We start from the raw sequence: 20308 nt of genomic DNA, 5'->3' as shown, positions 1-20308 counted from the left end.
TTCATCAAAGGAAACTGTGCATTGTTCATCTTGGATGTCCATAGTTATTAGAGGAGTGATATTTTCAGTCACAGAAAAAGAATGGAGTGACTGGCCAGGGACCAGGTGAATGGGGAATTTTGTTATAATGGGGAATAATGTTATATTATTGTTATAATGTTATAATAATATAATATTATTGTTATTGTTATTGTTGTTGAATAATGTTATAATATTGTTATAATGGGGAATAATGTTATTCGTGTTACTACATGAATAAAACTTAAACACACTCTAAGTGTAAAGTGAAAAGCAAAGCAAAGGAGACCTCTCCCTGTATTTTGCAGATAGATACTGCCTTTTCCTAGAGGAGATGGAATGAATTTTCTGGTGTCTCTTCTTCTGAGGGCACCAGAAGATCAGAGCCCTACCCTAAGACCTCATTTAACCTAATTTAGGTTAAATGTCCCTCTCCAACTAACAGCTACACTGAGCCTCAGGGTTTCAACATATGAATTTATTGGGAGAAGAACACCTGGTTCATAAACAGTTAATATAAAACATTTTAAAACTACAGGTAATAGTTTCACAACAAGGCAAATATACTAAGCACCACTAATTTTTCTCTTTAAAATAAATACAATCAACTTTTCCATTCAAGTTTAATGAATTCCCTGGGGTAAATAGTTTTTGATGAAATAGAGTCAGCTGAACATTCAGTTGCCTGAACATTTACTATGTTGGAGAGTTCTGTAGCTAAGAAGCCAGAATATCATTCACAAAGTCTTTGGAGTTCAAGTGTTCCTAAAAAGAAAAATGTATCAGTGAAAGCAGGGAAAGAGACTACAGTTAAAACTCTTGGGAACTTCAGATGATCACTTCTATTTGAAATAGAGGAGGAAAGTGGTTTAACTTAGATGATTTTTCTATTAAACTCTGGCAGCAGTAGGGCTCACAAGTCAAGAGAATTATCCATTCCTAGAAGGTTCCTCTTCTCCTGAAACTCAGAAAGTTTGTTCCTTCCCTTTGGGAAAGGACTCCTATTAATCTCTTAATTTACCACCCGGTACTTACATCTCTCATGTAGGGTGGTGAGAGACATGGGGGACAGTATGGGCTGGGTATCGAAGCCCTCACTGAAGCTGTAGTTTATCATCTTCTTGCATCTCTTCCAGTTGTCAGGGTTTTGCTGTATTTCTCTGTTCCTGTCTACAACCAGTCTGTCTCCAGAAAATGCCCTTGGGTAGCTCTATCGTTTTGGACTGAATGTGATGCTTGTGTCTGTTTGTGCTTAGTCTCTGCCCCTCATGCCTTATCGTGTACATTATAGGCTACTCCAAGATGGATCTGAACTCTCTTTCCCACCACAGGAAGAGTTGTGCTCTATGACTGAGGTCCTAGTAACACTGCAACTCTGATTCTGTTCTTCATTTTTAGCTCCTTGGGAGAAGCATGGGCACAAGTGAAGAAGAGCCTTGCAGATGAAGCCGAAGTTCACCTCAAGTTCTCTGCCAAGGTAACTGGATTATAGGTTTTACATAGTCCTGTGTTGCTAAATATTTATTTCTAGCTAAAAGTACTTACCAATTTCCTGGGTGTAATTTTTTGTTGTTTGGGTTTTGTTTGTTTTGAGGTCACATCCAGTGACACTCAGGATTTAGTCCTGGTTCTGTGCTTAGGGATCACTCCTGATAATATTCAGGGGACCACATGTGGTTCTGGGATTCAAATATGTGGTGCTGGGATTGAGCCAGCCACATGCACGGAAAGTGCCTTAGCCTCAATACCACTTCTGCAGCCGCTGGATGTAATGTTTTTTGGGAAAGACAGCATACCTGGTGGTACTCAGGGAGTACTCTTTGGTTTATGCTCAGTTACGACTCCTGCTGGGACTGGGGGACCACTGGGGGGCTGGGCACAAAACCTGGGCTGGCCATCTGCAAAGCAAGCACCCTCCCTATGATACTATCTCTCTGACCCCTGAATGTAACTTTTTAAGAGTTGAAAAGAGAAGGGCCAAAAAGATAATATAAGGTTAAGGTGCTTTCCTTGGGCTGGAGCGATAGCACAGTGGGTAAGGTGGTTGCCTTGCATGCAGCCAGCCCAGCTAAGCTGGGTTCGATTCCTCCGCCCCTCTCAGAGAGCCTGACAAGCTACCGAGAGTATCTCACCCACGGCAAAGCCTGGCAAGCTCCCCGTAACATATTCAATATATCAAACACAGTAACAACAAGTCTCGCAATGGAGACGTTACTGGGCCCACTTGAGGAAATTGAACAACAGGAGGACAGTGCTACAGTGCTTTCCTTACATGTGACAGACCCCAGTTAGATCTCTTGACACAGCATATGGTCCCTGAATTCCACCAGGATTGATCCCTGAGCAGTCAAGAGTAAGCCCTGAGTATATTGGAGTGTAGCCTCAAATCCAGAAAGAAATGAAAAGAGCTGGGAAGGGAAACATAAATTAGCACATTTTTAATGTTTCCATCATACTGAAGCAATAACATACAGTTGTATCAATAACTATAAGTAACCATCAAAATCAGAATAAGGTGTAGTTAGGAAGTGATATGTGCTAAGTCAATATTACCTTTGTTTTAATTGAATTTCATTTTAATTGAATTCATTGATTTTAATAAGGTTTTGATCATTCAATTTTCAATATTTGGTTGGGTGGGCTCAGAGTGGCCCCTCAGTTGGTTGCTGAGTCTACTGTAAAATGTGTTGGTATATGCCAAGTCTTCTTGATGTTAGGAGACACAGCTGTATTGAAGGGAGAACTCTTTTGTTACATGTTATTGCAAAATTGCGGAATAGGTAAATGATAATTTTTCATTTGGTTCAAAAGACTCTAGTGTCGTAACATGCTTGAGGGTGGTATTTCTGTCCTGTTCACTCTGCTTCAGTACTCAGGGTAGTAGCCAGTACAAAATATATGTTTAATAAATCTTTTTCTGAAGAATGAATGGGACTTTATGTTTTTACTTTCTTTCTCTGTTTTTTGGGGCCACACCAAGGAATGTTTTGAGGGTTATTTCTGGCTCTGCACTTAGGAATTACTCCTGGTGGTGCCTGGGTGGCCATTTGGGATGCTGGGTTGGCTCGTTCATCCTACTGTCTCTCCAGCCCCTGAATGGGATTTCCTGAATAATTCTCAGATTCCTAGTCTTGAAGTTTACTTTGATTCAAGATTTATCCATGTTTCCACACAACCCTCATCTTTCATCTCTGGCTCATATTCCCAAAGTCCTTTTCAGAGTCTCAGCAACCATTTCATGGGGAAGGCAAGTCAGGTGTCTACGTGCCATAGTGCATGATAAAGTGACACAACCACTTTAGTAGGTGGGCTGTATATCCCTGCTTGCCACTAAAGAATGCCCTCTAGAGGGGCACCATTCTCAGTAATCTCCTAGGGTTCACACTGTTTCCTCTGTCTTCCCACAGTGAGACAGAGAAACCCAAAAGGACCTTCATATAAAGTGCTAAAACTCTTTGAGCCTCCTTTTTTAAACTGGGAAAAGTTTACTGCCCCTACTTCCTAAAGGCCGCATCTTCCAAAGACAGCCAATTTTTCCTGGGGCTCTCTCAGTCGTTACATGCCTTGTGTCTTACCTAGCACTTTCCCCACAGCAGTTCCAGGCTTTATGATTCCAGTGAGATGTGCACTGTCGAAGAATAGGAATCTGGCTTTGTACCCACCTCTCTCTACCTCATCTTATTATGGTTCTTCATGTAACAGATCTGAAAACCAACCTGGAGCCTCTCCAAATTACTGAGACATAGGAAGTTTCTTTATAATGAGCTGGGGTGGGAGGAAGAAGCAGCAAAGTTATCAGTTCCCTGTTCCTAAAGTATGTTAGTGTTTCCAAAAGTGGATTGACTGCCAGATCACAGTGAGAATTCTTGAACTAATAATGGCATAATTATACACAAAGCAGGACACAAAAAATTGCCATTCAAGGTTGGGAGCAAACCCCTTTGCACATCTTTATCTTCCATATGTATAAATCAATACATTATTTTTAAGTTTGGTTAACATGGGTAGGTTCCTTCAAATTTCCTTTTATCATCTCAGCTTCCAACATCTCGTCTATGCAAATAGAATTCACCACTGACTGGTGGAATCAATGGAAGAATAGCTTGGGGGAGAGCCAAATCTATGAGCTTCTGAAAGGTTTCTTGCTAGATTTCTAGGAACCCTGGTGGCACTTACTCCCCATCAGCAGGACCTGTGGTTTCTCAATGGTTTGTGGAATACTCAGATGGAAAAAAATGGAATATTTTACTACTATTTCCTTTTACTACTGTTCCTGGCACTAATACATGTTCCTACCAACTACGTGGGTTTCTCCTGCATTGACCAATGCAGCTCGGTGTCTAATCCAATTGGATTAGACAGTTATGACATTAACTACCTGAAATCAAATCTCAGAGAGTAATGAAGAATAAGAAAGTCACTTCAAATACTAACTGTACATAGTGGTTCCTCAGATTACCTACATTCCTGAAAATGGAAACTTTCAACCTTATTCATGTTTCATAGTTTGCTGGAATGGCTCACAAAACTAAGGAAAGCATTAGGCTTACCAGTTATTATATAATAAAGGATGCATCTGACTAGTCAGATAAAGAGGTACATAGTTTGAAGTCCAGAAGGATTGTAAACACCGTATCTTCTGTCTCCCTCGAGTTTGACTCCACCATCCTCCTGATTCACCAATCAAGGAACTCTCCAAACTACTATAGTTTATGCTTTTTGATAGTGGTTTCATCATATAGTCATAATCTATTATTAACTAGATCTCTAGGTTCTCTTCCCTCCCCAAAGGATAAGTATGAGGGTGAAGTTCCAAACTTCTAATCATGAAACAACCTTCTGGCATCCAACAACTACTCCTCATGCTATTTAGGAGCCTTATTAAAAGAAGATATTACCCTGTCCTTCAGGAAATTCCAAAGATTTCGGTAGCTTAGTGTCAAGAATCAGGGTCAAAGACCAGATAATAGAACTGAAGATTGCTGTATACAAAGATCTCCTGATACCTGTATCACTTAGGAAGTTTCAGGAATTCTGGCCAGGACCTAAGAGTGAAGACAAAAAAGATATATTTGTGATTGTATGACTGTATCATAATTATGTGTTCTGTGCTTATCATTATTTATAGTCTCACTTCATTTTCTTCAATTTATCAAATAACTTGCTAGATAGCATTTGTATTTCATAAATGAGTTAGGACCGAGAGGTTAAATTGAAATCCATAGTCACACAGCCAAGTAGGCTGAGCTATAAAGGGAGCAAAGGAGAGAACTAAGCACTTGGAAAGAATACCTAGACCTAGGAGATCAGGGTAATTGAAAACACCCAAAGTTGTTCTGGGGAGTATTTCACCTATCTGGGATAGTGTAGGTTACCTCACATCCCACTCTACCAATCACATTAAGAGCAATATCTGAAGAGTGTCATGCACTGACATATGCTGTCTGTGAGTCAGTGCTGGTGACTATAGTCAATACTTGAGGCAGCTCAGTGGTTAACTACTTGATGGAGGGTGGGTGTGTCCAAAAACTTGTCTGCCATGATTAATATGACTTCATATGCATGAAATCCATTTTTATATCTTCTGCAAAGGGTTCTTGAGACTCTATTTTTAATGTTCTTTGTTGGAAGCAAGAGCAACATAAGAAATGCAATTTTATTATGGCAATCTTTCAGGCTTTTCTAGTCTATTAGACAACCCACTATTAATAGCAACAGGCTATTAAAGAAATAAAATTGCTATATACAAAAGAAGTTATATAGGCTGAAGCTAAGAAGGGAGAATGGAAACATTCCTCTTGGTGGGAGAAAAACAAATCCTGAGTATAGACCACACACTCAAGTCAGAAGATAATGGAGCAGTGGGAATTATGAGGATAGATTTTGACAGCCTTTGTGACATTAGGTAAGTTACTTAGACCTTTTGCACTTCCATTGTTTTCATGTTGGAAATAATGAACTTGCGCTTGAGCAGTGACTTGAAACATATTTGGCCATTACACAAAATAATTGATTTCACAAAGTACTCAGAACACACACTATCAATACCCAGCTTATCATCCTACCTAAAATACTTACTATTTAATTTTGATCTATTTCATTAAAAAGCTGGCCAGGTTCAGGGATGTGGTTCAGTGTTAAAGCACTGGCCTTTATATGTGTTAGGCCCAGGTTCCAGCTCCAGTTTTCCATGAGGTCCTCCAGCCACTACAGAGAGCAATCCCGGAGCATCAAGCTGGAAGCAGTTTCTGAGTACAGATGAGCATAGGCAACAAACAAACAAAAAGCTTACCAAACCCACTGAACAAATTTTATAATTCTCAGCAACCCACCAGTTGGACCTGATAGCCTCCCATATTCCTTCCAGCTTCAAGTGGATCTTATTCCTCCTGATGAGTTGGAAGAGAAGAAGAGTAAGAAAATAAGAGTTCTGAAAAACAGACTTTTCCCCGAGAGACTTCATGAGAGCATGAGGACCAGCTTCCAGGGAACATTACTGCCTTTATTTAAAGGAATAGGCTTAAAAGTAAAGAATGGGGATAAAAAGACACCTAGGCAACTTTATTTTTTTAAATGCATCTTTGAAAAATGTTTAAAATAGGAAATATTTGTGGGATTGAATCACTTTGACAACTGGTAACGTTGTGTTTCCAGAATGTCTTTTGGAATATGGGCATGACACTTTGAGGTGTTGGAGGTTTGTGGATCTTTTGTCAGAGGCTATTATTCTGTCCCAGGAATCCTAAATCCTAAATGCTCAGAATGTGGGTCATTCTGAGACATTTTTAAGACTATAAATCAACTGGCTTTTCAGGTCCTCAGAGACCTCAGGGTTCCTGAGTTATGAGGTTGAGTTAACACCCAGATGAGAGCAGATTCATATAGCAGCTAACTTACACAGATTCTCCTCAGCACAAGCCTCATGTTAATAGTAAAAGCGTTCAATTGTTCTTGTTAGCTGTCAAGTTACAAACTACCACCAGATGGGGATATTTACTTATACAAGGCCATTTCCTGTACCTCAGGGAAAAAAGGAGAAGATAGACATTTACAATTAACTTAGAGGAGAGGAACATTCTGGTGACCTGTTCTCTGTTAGTCTTTGGAGGACATCCAAAGTTATTTTTACAAGCAGCCCATTGAGCATTGAAGATTCAGTCACTTTTCTAAGCGGTGACATTCTATACCAGCTTTGCCAAACACTACATGTGTACAACAGTGCCCAAACCAGCATGATCCCTGCCCTCTGGAATTTATAATCAAATGTAATTGGTTATTTAGAACTAGGAACAACTTAATCTTCAGAGTAAAAGCTATGTTCCAAGACCATGTTGAGCAATGAGAGAGAAATAGAGAAATCACAGAATTCCAGAGTTGAGAGTTAACCTGTCCAAAGACACCTGTGCTTCCCAGAGGGGGGTAGCTGGTATAGCTGGTATCTAAGGGACTCTGCGCCACCACATCATCAGGCTGTAGGAAGTCGAGGTAAGTATAGGATAAATTGGAAGGAATTGGAATACTAAATAGGAAGGCTTTAAAGTCAAGGGGGTCATAAGGAGCTAGGTTGAGAATTTTGAAAATCTAAGTTAGGGGATCTTAGGAGCTGGATCTATAGCCAAGTACGCTGAAAATCTGAGTCCAGGGCCTTAGACTACTCATCAGACTGAGACCACAGCAGGTTCACACTAATCAATATTCTTATCAGATACACCTTGTATTCATATGTAATAAAGAATGTAGAGAAAGAGAGAAAGAATATAAAATAAGGAAATAACTTGTAAAACAAGCACCTCCCTGAACAACCACCTCATTCAGAACATTAGGCTAACTCCTCTGGTGGTGGAAAATAGCTTACATCCATGCTGAACAGTCAGTGAGAAAACTCTTTCTAGGTACTAGGTACAGCTCAGTCTGTGTGCTCCCACCAAGGGTTCTCTAAATTTGGGACAATGTTCACATCACTTTAGTAGTTTCAGCACCTGGCAGGTAGGCAGTCAGTAAAAGTACTGATGGAAATTCGTCTAATTTAGTGCATGTACGAGACAAAGCACTGTGCTACATGCTTGAGGAAACAAAGATGGCAGTTTGGTTTCTGCCCCTCAAAGCTCCATGTTGGGATCCTAAGGGTGATGTACTCCCACGAAAATCCATGCAAGTACTGTGATTTTAGGAGGAAGATGTTAGCTAACATGACTATTTATCCATCATAAGTCTATTCATCCATCTGTACATCATGTGAGTTTTGGAGACAAACTAGCTTAGCCCGATCAATTCAGCTAAATTGATTCAGTGAAATGCCAGTGAAATGTGTTAGAACCCACTCTCACCTTACAGGAGTAAGAGGATCGCTGCTTCCTGCTTTGCTTGCTTGCTGATGTTCTGCATTTGGAGTGTCCCCCACACCCATACACACTTCTCTCCTTGACAGCTCCACAGTGAAGTAGAAAAACCCCTAATGAACTTCCGTGAGAACTTCAAGAAAGACATGAAAAAGTGTGACCACCACATTGCTGACCTTCGCAAGCAGCTTGCTAGTCGTTATGCATCAGTGGAGAAGGTGAGGGTGCCGGACATGGGGCTTGGTCAGGGTGAAAACCCACTGAAAGGGATGGGAACCAGCCACAACTCCAAGTGTCGAAACAGAGATCTTTGCTCTCTATGACATGGAATTGGAATTGGGGGTATAACAGAGGTATATGAGCCTCATATGGATGCTCCGGAAGTTTCTGAACCCAGCAAAAGCTGGCAGTGGCTGGGGGGACAAGAGAGGCTAAACTTATTAACGGGGTTATGGTGAATCAGCCACATGTGTGAGGTAGGGTAAATTATGCTTTGGGTGGTGCTGCTGTTCCTGGGCATGGTGCTGGGCTTCATGTAGCTTCCCATGTCTGGGACTCATCTGTTCTGTTCCTTCTTCTTATTGTTTTGTTTTGTTTTTGTTTTTGTTTTGCTTTTTGGGTCACACCTGGCAATGCACAGGGGTTACTCCTGGCTCTGCACTCAGGAATTACTCCTGTCAGTGCTCAGGGGACCATATGGGATGCTGGAAATCAAACCAGGTAGGCTGCGTGCAAGGCAAATTGCCCTACCCACTGTGCTATCGCTCCAGCCCCTATTCTGTTCCTTCTTAAGCCAGTCATACTCTTCCTGAAGTCCACAGTGGGGAAAGAAGCAAGTGGCCAGTACTGGAGTAAAGATAACTCTGACTCCTTTGGGAGAGGTCGAAGGATAAGGAGAGCATACGGAACTGTGGCCACCTTAAACCATGCCAGTTGCTGCCACCAAAGGGCTGTGGAATTGCCGATATTGGAACCACAGTGCAGAAAGCAAGCTGCTTTTAGCCTGCTCCAGAAAGTTCTGTATTTGTTTAGCACTGCTACAAGTGACACGAATGTTCTTTTTGGCTCCTTATACCCTAGTAGGGCTGTGCTTTGGGATGTTTGGATCCTCCATTCATGTCATATTTCAATGAAAATGTGACCTGAAAAACTCATACGCTGCCTGTGCCCATGTGTTCTGCCATGAGCATGTGGTGCCCAAGCACATGTATTGCCCACATCTTTTCTCTTGAGATACGTACTTTCATATCTAATGCTGGGGTGTGGACTTAGGCTCTCTCCATTCTGGATAAGCCTGTATTCTTTCTTGAGCATGTACTTTTTCTCTCTTCTCCCACTGTATTGCTCAGAACTTCCAAATAAAACCTATTTTTTACAAGAAAGAAGGAAGGAAGGAAGGAAGGAAGGAAGGAAGGAAGGAAGGAAGGAAGGAAGGAAGGAAGGAAGAGAATGGAGGGAGGGAGGGAGGAGAGAGAAGGAAGAGAGGGACGACGGGGGGGGGGGGGAGAGAGAGAGAGAGAGGAAGAGGGAGAGGGAGAGGGAGAGAGGGGGTGAGGGAGGGAGGAGGGAAAGAAGGAAGGTGCGTGCCCTACAGGCAAGTTAGAGAATTGCAGGAAGAGATGGGCCTTCCCACTTGCGCACTGCTGGTCCAGGTGATCCTAATCTAGCCAGTTATCCTCAAAGTTGCTTGTGGTAAAATCTGATAAAAACAAGGGGAAAAAATACTCTAATCTAAATAAGAGGTACCCAGCCCTATGACCTGTGGATCTTCCTGACTGAGTTTTTTAACATCTTTCTCTTTTGGACTTCAGGCCCGAAAAGCCCTCACGGAGCGTCAGAAAGACCTAGAGATGAAAACCCAGCAGCTGGAAATCAAATTGAGCAACAAGACAGAAGAGGATATTAAAAAGGCACGAAGGAAGTCCACACAGGCAGGTGAGTACAAGCACATTGTTCATTTGCTGCACTCTGTCATCACTGATCAGAGAATCAGAAAGGACAGGATGAGAGACAGGGTTCCCCAGGAGGTATACATCCCACAAGAGGAGACTGGGTGTGGATGGTACAGTGAAGAGCAGGCTAGAATGTGCCACGCTTTGATGCACACTGGGCTCCTCACGTTCACCTCAGTAAACTCTTTCTTTCCGAACCCGAGATCTCAGTCCTAGGAGTGGACAAGCTCCAGATGAAGCCAGTAAGAGCACAAGTACCAGCCCTCATTGCATTGGGGACTAATGTTTGAAAGGCTCCATAGTGATGGACTTCTCCTAATCCTCTTTCTTAATGAAAATTGCAGATTTTCTCTGAAGGATGTTTTTGGTAGTTCATTTCTTGGTCTACTTAGTGGTAAAAATTGGCTTAAAACTCAAGGTTTCACTGCATGAAAGAATATATTGTTTCCTGGGATTATAGTTTGTGCTATTGGTTTAGGTTTGCCTCAGAAGGTCTCTCTGTACTTGCACTTCCACATGTGGTAAACCTTATATAATTAATTCTTGATAGAATAAGCCATTTAATCATATGGATTTTTAGTATAAAAATAAATCAGTATCTAAATAATGTAATAGAAATATTGTATTTAATATTAGAATATCTAATGCAGAGTAATAAATAAGTGGTCCTAGAAATAGAAGGTATGATATACTTATCGTAATTGGGAATAAAAGCAGAACAGAGGCAAGACCATTTCAAATATCTTAATTTACTAAACTATTAAAAATTATATTGCCACTACCTGGCACAAAAATTAATCAGCACATAAGAATATCTTATTTATCCTATACATTCACCACAACTTAAATCTAAATTTTTAATTTAAAAAATTAATGCCTGGGGCCAAAATGTCACTACAGCCTGACCTGCGATTTAAGACTAATCTCTTCTTGAAAAAATGTTAAAATACATTGTGTAAGTTTCTGAGCTATGCCCAGGATAAGTGCCATGAGCCCACCGCTAGGGCTCACACCATGATTTATTGAAAATCTGCATGCTTTGCTAATTTTCCATTTTGCCCACTTCCTCATGTAATCAATTGTAAAAGGCTAGCTTGGGAGAAATAAATTTGGAGCTTGATCAGAGTCTTGACTTGCTCCCATTCTTCTGTCTCTCTCTTTTTCCCTACTCGCAAACCCTCTCCTGGTTATCCACGTTGACTAGTCCCACGGGTCGGGGCAAATTAATATGTATATACCCTCTCAGAGAGCCCAGCAAGCTACTGAGAGTATTCCACCTGCACGGCATAGCATGGCAAGCTCACCATGACGTATTCGATATTCCAAAAACAGTAACAACAAGTCTCACAATGGAGACGTTTCTGGTGCCCGCTCAAGCAAATCGATGAACAATGGGAGGACAGTGCTAAATATGTATATACATGAGATCATATTATACTTGATATTCTAAACTTATATGTAATTTATCCTAGGAATTGTTCTACTTCATCACTTAATTTATTTGACCGTTCATAATATGCATCAAAACTTTTTTAGGGAAGATCCTCCCAGGAGGAGGATCCTCCCAGGATGGGAGAAGCATGCTGAAAGTAGACTATAGACCAAACATGATTGTCACCCATTGCCTCTTTTTCAAACCACAATACCCAATAAGAGAGAGAGAACAAAAGGAAATGCCCTGCCACAGAGACAGGGTGGGATGGGGCGGGGGATGGGGGAGATTGGCGGGGAGAGGGATACTGGAAACCTTTTTTAATGGATAAATACATGCAAGCGTATGACTATTTAAATTAATTTTGTAATTCCCTAATTGATTTTTGTGGGCCTTTCAGATTGTGTCAGAGTATTTGCCTGTACTAGCAACACTGGAATATTGTATACATATAGATAGAAGATTGATGTGGAGATTCTGTATATCTGGGGCCACAGAGATAGCATAAGGGTTAGAGTTCTTGCCCTGCATGCAGCCACTCCATTTTTGATCCCTACCACTCCTGAGCACACCCAGGAGCATAGAATCAAGAGTCTCTGGTGTATAATATAACTGTAGCACTGTCCTCCCGTTGTTCATCAATTTGCTCAAGTGGGCACCAATAACGTCTCCATTTTGAGACTTGTTACTGTGTTTGGCATATTGAATAGGCTGTGCGGAGCTTACCAGGCTCTGCCATGTGATTGGGATACTCTCGGTAGCTTGCCTGGGTCAGCCATGTGCAAGGCAAACGCCCTACCCGCTGTGCTATCTTAATGCATAGTTTCTACCTACAAATAAAGATTTTAAGAAAAAAAAAGTCCTGGGTGCTGTTACTTAGAAATTACTTTAAAGTTTGTTTTCTTTCTAATTACAAACTCTTTCAAACCAATATACAAAAAATAGAACACTAGCCATGGTGTACCATTTTATTTCAGATTACTCTCTAAATAAATGTTATTAACTACCCATGTTTTCTTTCTTTCTCGATGTAATCACTATCCTGGAATTAGTATGTGGTAGTTCAGAATATGTTTTCATGCCATTACTTCTTATGAATGACCCATTAGATACACTATTTTGTATTTCAAAATGATGTCTTGCTACCTATGTGGATAAACACATACATATAATTTTCAAACTTCTCTTTAAATCCAATCTGTACAAATTGATTTGTGACACATATGTTAACCATGCTAGACCCTCCAAGTGTGAAATGAAACTGCCAGTTTTAGAAAGGATATTACCTCCTGGGTTTGTGATACACCTCTCCCACGTATACCTATATACACAGTCTTTCCTGAGTGATTAATGTCTGGAGTTAAATTTAGTTAAAGTTAGATATGTACCTGAAATTGGTCTCATGGTGCTGGATTTTCTTTTATGACACTATCTTCACCTGCCATTCTCCTCATCACAACTACTCTCTGTCTCCATGACTTCACAGTAAGGGAGGCATAGCTCTTGCGTGAAGATGGAAGAGGGCAACAATAGTGAGGACAGAATGGCACATAATGGTGATATTGGCCTTTTCTAGGAGATGACCTCATGCGCTGTGTGGACCTCTACAATCAGTCCCAGTCCAAGTGGTTTGAGGAGATGGTAACGACTACATTGGTGAGTAATCAGCATGTGTAACAGTGTTATGCAGAATTTGATGCTCTTTCAGAGTTTAATGCTTAGGGGGAAACTGGAAGGCATATAGAAGAGAAGAGTTGATTCTGGAAGATCATTAAATCTTGAGTGTTTGGCTCAAAATCTCACCTCAGAGAGATGAGTCTATGCAAATCAGATCATTACTCTGATTCATCCTAGCTGTATGAAAATGAGCAAGGATCAGGTTATGCTCTCTTCTCTTAGCCTAACTCCTGACAATTCTGTGTCCACTGAGGATGTCCCTATCCAAATAGATAGTGGCCCCTTTAGAATAAATAGCAACTTGTGTGAATAGTGAGCCTCTTCACTTGCAGAAGACCTACACCCTGGCACATTATCCATCCATCTTGGGGATCACCCACATCTCAACCAACAGTGTAATTCTTTTGTTTCCTTTAAGGTGCATGCTCTGTCTTGGGGGCACCTGAATTTCAATTTGATATGTGTACTCATAGCTATCTCCCTTCTAGTTCTGTTTCCTCTCACCCAGTAGATCTTGAAATATAATACACTTAAAGTAAACTATAAACTGTTTTATTAAAAAATCAAGTTACAGGTTTTAAATAGGACATCTTTTCAAGTGAATAATTGAATACTGTTGGAATACCTAAATGGCAGAGGTGTGGAGGAGTCTTCTCACCAGAGTACAGGGTGAACAGCTTTAAAGCCCTCTTTTTACTCTCCAAAGCTTTTCTCCTATTCACTCAGTACGTTCACTGTGGGACAGTGAAGTGTTGTTTGCATTTGGGCAGTTGGAGCAGATGAGAAAGAAGACTGCATAGTCAGGGGCTTAACTCATTGTTCCCTAGCCCAGAGCTACCTGTTTGTCCCATGTAAAATCCCTCCTCTGTCTCTGCAGGTGACAGTGTACCAGAGCAGATTAAAGACCTCTTGTAGCTTGGGTGACCTGGTTTTCCTCCTAGCTAATCTCCTAATTAAGCCCCCTGGTTTAATCCCCCTCCCCTCTTAATCACTTAGACAGTGGCCTAGTTGTGTACAAAATAACAGCCTGATCCCCTAAATTGCAAAAATGCAGCACCCTCTAGAAACCAAAAGACAACTTTTCCACTCCACCCTTTGATAGTGATCACCCAACTTTAGCTCCCCTCACCTTCCCTGTACCTAGTATTTCCCACAGCACCTGGAGTAGACAGAGGACAGGAAACTGTTCACTAATGGCTCAGGAACAAAACCTCGGGAGAGGTTTGTTCAAAGCACAAAGTTCTCAAGTGGATCCTATTTCTCTGCCCTGTCAGGGAACTCGAGATTGTCTTCATTGGGGCAGAATTAAGGGCACAATGAGCTCTGGTTCAAATCCAACTCTTTGTCATTTTAGACAAAGCACATTGTCTTGTAGATGTTCATTTCATTCCCTGGCTTAGAAAATGTGGATTACAGATGGAACCTCTGTCTTTAAAATTATTAGAACAATTTAGTGATGTTGATGAAGCTCTTAGCACCCAGTAAGCATGACAGAACAGGTCAAGAAATAATAGCTGTTGTATCACCATCTTTACCTTCACCCTTACACATAGGAAGAATTTGTTTCCAGACCCCAGGGGATCATATTGGATGGGGCACAAGCAGAGATAAACTTTGTGCTTTATATATTATATCCATTGTGAGAAGGTCCCAAATTGAAGGGACATGCATGTGGACATCTGTTCTTTCCTCCTTGGCAGGAACTGGAACGACTGGAGGTGGAGCGGGTAGAGATGATTCGGCAACACCTCTGCCAGTATACACAACTACGGCACGAGACAGACATGTTCAACCAAAGTGTAAGTTGCCTCCTGCCTTGGACCAGCAAAACTCCTAGGAAACAGCAGGACCATGGGCAAGCCCCCTACACGACACCATGGCAGATAAAGAGCCTCTTGAAGGAACTTTATACTGGACATGGGCAGTGGGCATAAGCTTGAGCCCATGAGGAAACATTTTAGAATTGAGTTGTCCTTACTCATGGATAGTGTCTTGGAGATCCACGTGAATATATCCCAAGTACATGAATTATATACATGATGGAGTGTCCTAAGGAGAAAGAAGTTTATTATAGTTAAAACATCTGCAGATATAATTGAGCCCCTTTGAGAATTTCTATTCTACCCCTTCACAAAATATCTGTAGGGTCTGGAGCAATAGCACAGCGGGTAGGGTGTTTGCCTTGCATGCAGCCGACCCAGTTTCGATTCCCAGCATCCCATATGATCCCCAGAGCACCGCCAGGAATAATTCCTGAATGCATGAGCCAGAAGTAACTCCTGTGAATCACCAGGTATGACCCAAAAAGAAAACAAAAAACACAAAATATCTGTAAAAATATTTAAATATCTAAATTTATAGTTCCACATGATCTATTCTCAGGTGTAAATGTAGGGACAGATGAAGAAAGAGTTCATAAATCTCAAATCTTTGAGACACCTTGCCTTTCACCAAGCACTGAGTTCTGTGGAGTAAGGTGCATCAAAGAAGAATCAGGGGAGGGATGACAGTTCTGAGCTTCACACTGTCGCAGGCCTCAGACAGGCCTCTTCTGGGTTCCCCACAATTCTCTAGTCAGGCTGAGAGTGCAGCAGCTAGCAACATGGCTCAGAAGGAAGTATCTCTGGCTTGACTAACATCTTTGACAGTGTCCTCTCTTTTCCATCTCTTGTAGACAGTTGAGCCTGTTGATCAACTGCTTCGAAAAGTGGACCCCGCCAAAGACAGGGAGCTGTGGGTCAGAGAGCACAAGACAGGCAACATCCGTCCCGTGGACATGGAGATCTAAACATCATATGTGGTCCCAGGGATACTGGGCTTGGCAGTCCCTACAGAGAGGCAATGGCTTCCACTTGGGACCTGCCGTTGAGTGAAGTTCGCTCCTACCCTCTCTCCTGGTCTACTGAGAAGAGGAAAGCATAGGTTCCAACTGGTGATTTTAAAACTGCCACCTACATAGACCCACTGTGGGGTCCCCAGTGTTCCCAGACCAAGAAGATGGATCCATAGCTTTGCCCTTATCTCCAAGACTGAAACCCCCTAACTCCTGTGCTGTCCTTGCCCCTCTAACAACACTGAGAATGAAACTTTAGAGTCTTTGCCAAGAAATGCAGGGGTCTCCTCCCACGCAAGAACCAGCTGTGTCACAGGCCTGTGCCCTTAAAAGACCCAAGACACCACCTCTAGCAGGTCCTTTTGTCTCCATAGCTTTTGACGGTCACTGGAGGAAGGGCTCTGTCTCCAAGTCCAGTCTCAGTATCAGAATAATGGATAGGAGGTGCCACTCAGTTTACACCCAGATTCTTTGCAGTTCTTTCTCTTCATTTTATCCCAAGCATTCTGGTAATCCACATCTTATCTCTATCTGCCACTTTCCATCACTGGGGTCTTGGGAAGCAGTCTTATTCACTGTCTTCCTAGAGGGACCCTGCCCAGAGAGGTCAGGATAGAACTATCTTTTTCAGCAAATTTACCCAAGTCCGAGTATTGAATCAGCTTATCAGAGCTTGTGTTTTCTGTGATAACTACTTTCTGTGCATTTCAGTACTTTGTTGGTTCTTCAGGGAAGCTCCATTCTCCCACTCCCAGGCTCTCAGTAGTACCAGATCAGCCTCCTGCAGGAGGGGAATTGGAACAAGTCAACTCCCAGATGACTCTGCCTGCTGACATTATGGGACTGCTCTCCTTGGTAGGGTTTTCTTTTACTGTCAAGTACTGTGCAGGCATCACAGATTCATGGTCACTATCAGGTACCACCTGCCAGGGAGTGTTGTAGCAGTCAGACCTTTCAGCTACTTCTGTGTGTTTAAGAGACCTGCACCAAGCCCTGTTTGGTGTTGGTATATTACCTTCCTCTTGCTTTGCATCCCAATTACTGGAAGAGCCTGATCTGCGTATGACCTGGAATGTTTTCAGCACTGTTATTGGGTCCTAGCTTATCACCTCTTTCTGTATCACAGTAAGCATGCTCTCTTTCAAGTTGTTATTGAGAATCAGTTTGAGGGGACTGGAAAAAGAAATAGATTCCAAGAGTCCATTTTCTCAGTCTGAGAGCCCATCATTCTTGTTTTGTGGTATAGGAGATTTTGCACCACAACTGGCAATAATCAGTAGCTACTCCCAGTTTTGTACATGGGGCTTGGCCCAGAAAGTGCTGAGAACATCGTGTGGTGCTGTAAAACCGTGGTCTCCTGTATGCATACATGTGCTTATCTCATTGAGCTCTCTGTCCAGTTCATAATCCATCTTTCTTCATTTTTCTCACTGATTGCATTGGACCTTGAGGTCTCCCATGAGAACAGTATTCTAAGAGCACTACCCACTGACCTTTCTCTAAATCTCCCATGCTGGTTACTTGAATTTTACAGCACTTCTTTCATTGACTCAGAAGTACTTTACCATAATTTATAGTAGAAAGATAACAAATATCCTAAAGCAAGTCAAAATGTGCCACTTTCCCCTTCTTACTGAAATATCCCACCCAGAAATGTGATTGTGAAGGGATTCACTGTCATGAAACCCATCAGGATAGGCCTATTCCTGGGTAATAAAACTGTCTACCAATTTTAGGATATTATTTCTTGATTTCTTTCTTTAAAATATGTAACCTGGTAGCCTGATGAGCAACTTGATTTATGAATGATAGTCAAACATTTAAAGCCAATAGTATTGTCAATAGCATAAATTTTTATTTGTCTTTTTATTATTGTTTTCTGGGCCATACTTGGCAACGCTCAGGGAATACTCTTCACTCAGTACTTTTGAGCGACTTCCCGGCAGTGCTTCAGGTACTAGATGGTGCTGCGATTGAATGTGGAGCTCTCTCATGCAAAGCATGTGGCTTTTGAGCCATCTTCCTGACCCTAGGTATTTGAAATACGAGAGGTCTCATTGAGATTGTCTATTAATTTCCACCCAATAATTTCAGTTCCCTGTACCTCATTATGACAAATGGTACTCTTTTGCTTCTTTTAAGATGCTCCAGGTAACTGAGGATAGGCCAGTTTGTTGCCAAAGTCATTCTTTCCTCTCATTTCCTCACCACAATTTTTTCCTTCCCTCCTTTATTAATTTTCCAAGCACTTAGCTAAGAAAGAGCAGTGTGCTAGGACGTGGGTACAAGATAGAGCCTGCCATAAGGATAGATCATCACTTCTTACTTTGTAGACTTATCTTTCCAACAGAAATCATTCCCTTAGCTTTCATAAACAGATTCTCTTCAGACTTTAGAAGTACTGTCAGGACTGCAGCGATAGCACAGTGGGTAGGGAGTTTGCCTTGCATGTGGCTGACCTGGGTTCAATTCTCGTCATCCCATATGGTCCCCTGAGCACCGCCAGGAGTATTTCCTGAGTGCATGAGTTAGGAGTAATCTCTGTGCACTTCTGGGTGTGACCCAAAAAGCAAAAAAAAAAAAAGCCTATCTTATGTCAATTGATATATATTCATCCACTGAACTCATTCATTCATTTATTAAGTGGATGCCTGGGACATGCTAGGCAATTTGTGGAATACTAGAGACAGAGTTGACATAATCCATCAGGTAATCCATCTGTCCCCATCCTATCCATGTATATGAGTAGAAGACCTCTCTGGAGAGTGAGAATATTGTACCCCTTCCCTAATGAACCTATGGGGAATCTAGGATTATAATATACACTACCAACATAAGGCACCACAGAATGGAAGGTAGACAAGAACAAATATTAAATTACCTAGTTTGCTATACATTCAGGGCCTAATGTGTATTTCAGAACTTTTTATTTGATTGCACCACACCAAACAATATCCTACGATTATTCCCGGCTAGATGCTCAGAGTCTGTGATCTTGTGACCATGTGGTGCCAGGGATTGAACTGGGACTTCCTGCATGCAAAATATGTGCTTAAGCCCTTTGAGCTATTACTTCCCTAGCCTCGTGTTCTTTTAAAATAAATATCTCTGCTTTACCTCAGGAAGAATGAAGTCCAAGGGAGGACATTCAGTGCCGTCAACTGACAATGAATCACAGATAGTACTTGAGTTAAGAATCCAGACCACAGACCACCCCCCCCCCGCCGACTTTTTTTAGCAGGTGTCTCCATTTGAGGACAGCTAAAATTTAGTTGAAGTCTAGAACAAGTCTTCTTAAACTTTTCCCACTTACCAGACCTTTTTTGCCTGAGAATTTTTTACCTGACCCAAGTAAATCAATAGACAAAATATTTTATCAAATAACATATTGACTTTTAATAATTTAAAAGTTTAAAACAATTTTTTACATGTTGCATGGCTCAATGGTCTGGAGCAATAGCATAGCGGGTAGGGCGTTTGCCTTGCACACAGCCCACCAGCTAACCTGGATTCGATTCCCCCGCCCCTCTTGGAAAGCCTGGCAAGCTACCAAGAGTATCTCATCCACATGGCAAAGCCTGGAAAGCTACCCGTGATGTATTTGATACGCCAAACACAGTAACAGCAAGTCTCAATGGAGACGTTACTCGGCCCACTCGAGCAAATCAGTGAACAATGGGAGCACAGTGACGGTGACTTTACTCTATGTGGGATTATTACCCACCATGTAAGAAGCCACGGTCATCTGATATAGCACCACGGAGTAGCAAGCTAGTTTTTAGATGCTGTTTTGCTCATGTTAAGATTAAAAAGGGAGATTTGGATAGGTTTATTCAGAATAGGTGAATGTGGGATTTCTTAAGAATATTTATTGTTCTATTTCTGAGAACAACTGAGCATATTGAGCATGTCCTCCCCTGGGAAACACTGCAGCACTTAGTTTTGGCTGTGAAAACCTGATTAAAAGATAAATTGCTAAGGCAAATAAATGAGTTAGTGACCATGACAACCTCCTCACTTCTTCCTCTCCATTTTTCATACTGCATTTAGTCAGTGT

General features: G+C 41.6%; 1 protein-coding gene across 2 annotated transcripts in view; it reads left to right on the top strand.

The window, feature by feature from the left end:
- Positions 1-16284, top strand: part of GAS7 (growth arrest specific 7) — a 287236-nt gene extending 270952 nt beyond the window's left edge. For both annotated transcript variants that reach the window (XM_056117931.1, XM_056117932.1), the window contains 6 exons: positions 1417-1495; positions 8447-8575; positions 10169-10292; positions 13318-13397; positions 15119-15217; positions 16093-16284. In XM_056117931.1, the coding sequence (XP_055973906.1) occupies positions 1417-1495; positions 8447-8575; positions 10169-10292; positions 13318-13397; positions 15119-15217; positions 16093-16206 (625 nt within the window). In that variant the 3' untranslated portion in view covers positions 16207-16284. The remainder of the gene's footprint in view (positions 1-1416; positions 1496-8446; positions 8576-10168; positions 10293-13317; positions 13398-15118; positions 15218-16092) is intronic.
- Positions 16285-20308: the final 4024 nt, after the last annotated feature.

The sequence above is a fragment of the Sorex fumeus genome, unplaced genomic scaffold (genome assembly GCF_029834395.1).
Source record: "Sorex fumeus unplaced genomic scaffold, SorFum_2.1 ptg000036l, whole genome shotgun sequence".
NCBI lineage: Eukaryota > Metazoa > Chordata > Mammalia > Eulipotyphla > Soricidae > Sorex > Sorex fumeus.
This window is presented reverse-complemented; position numbering and strand designations above follow the sequence as displayed.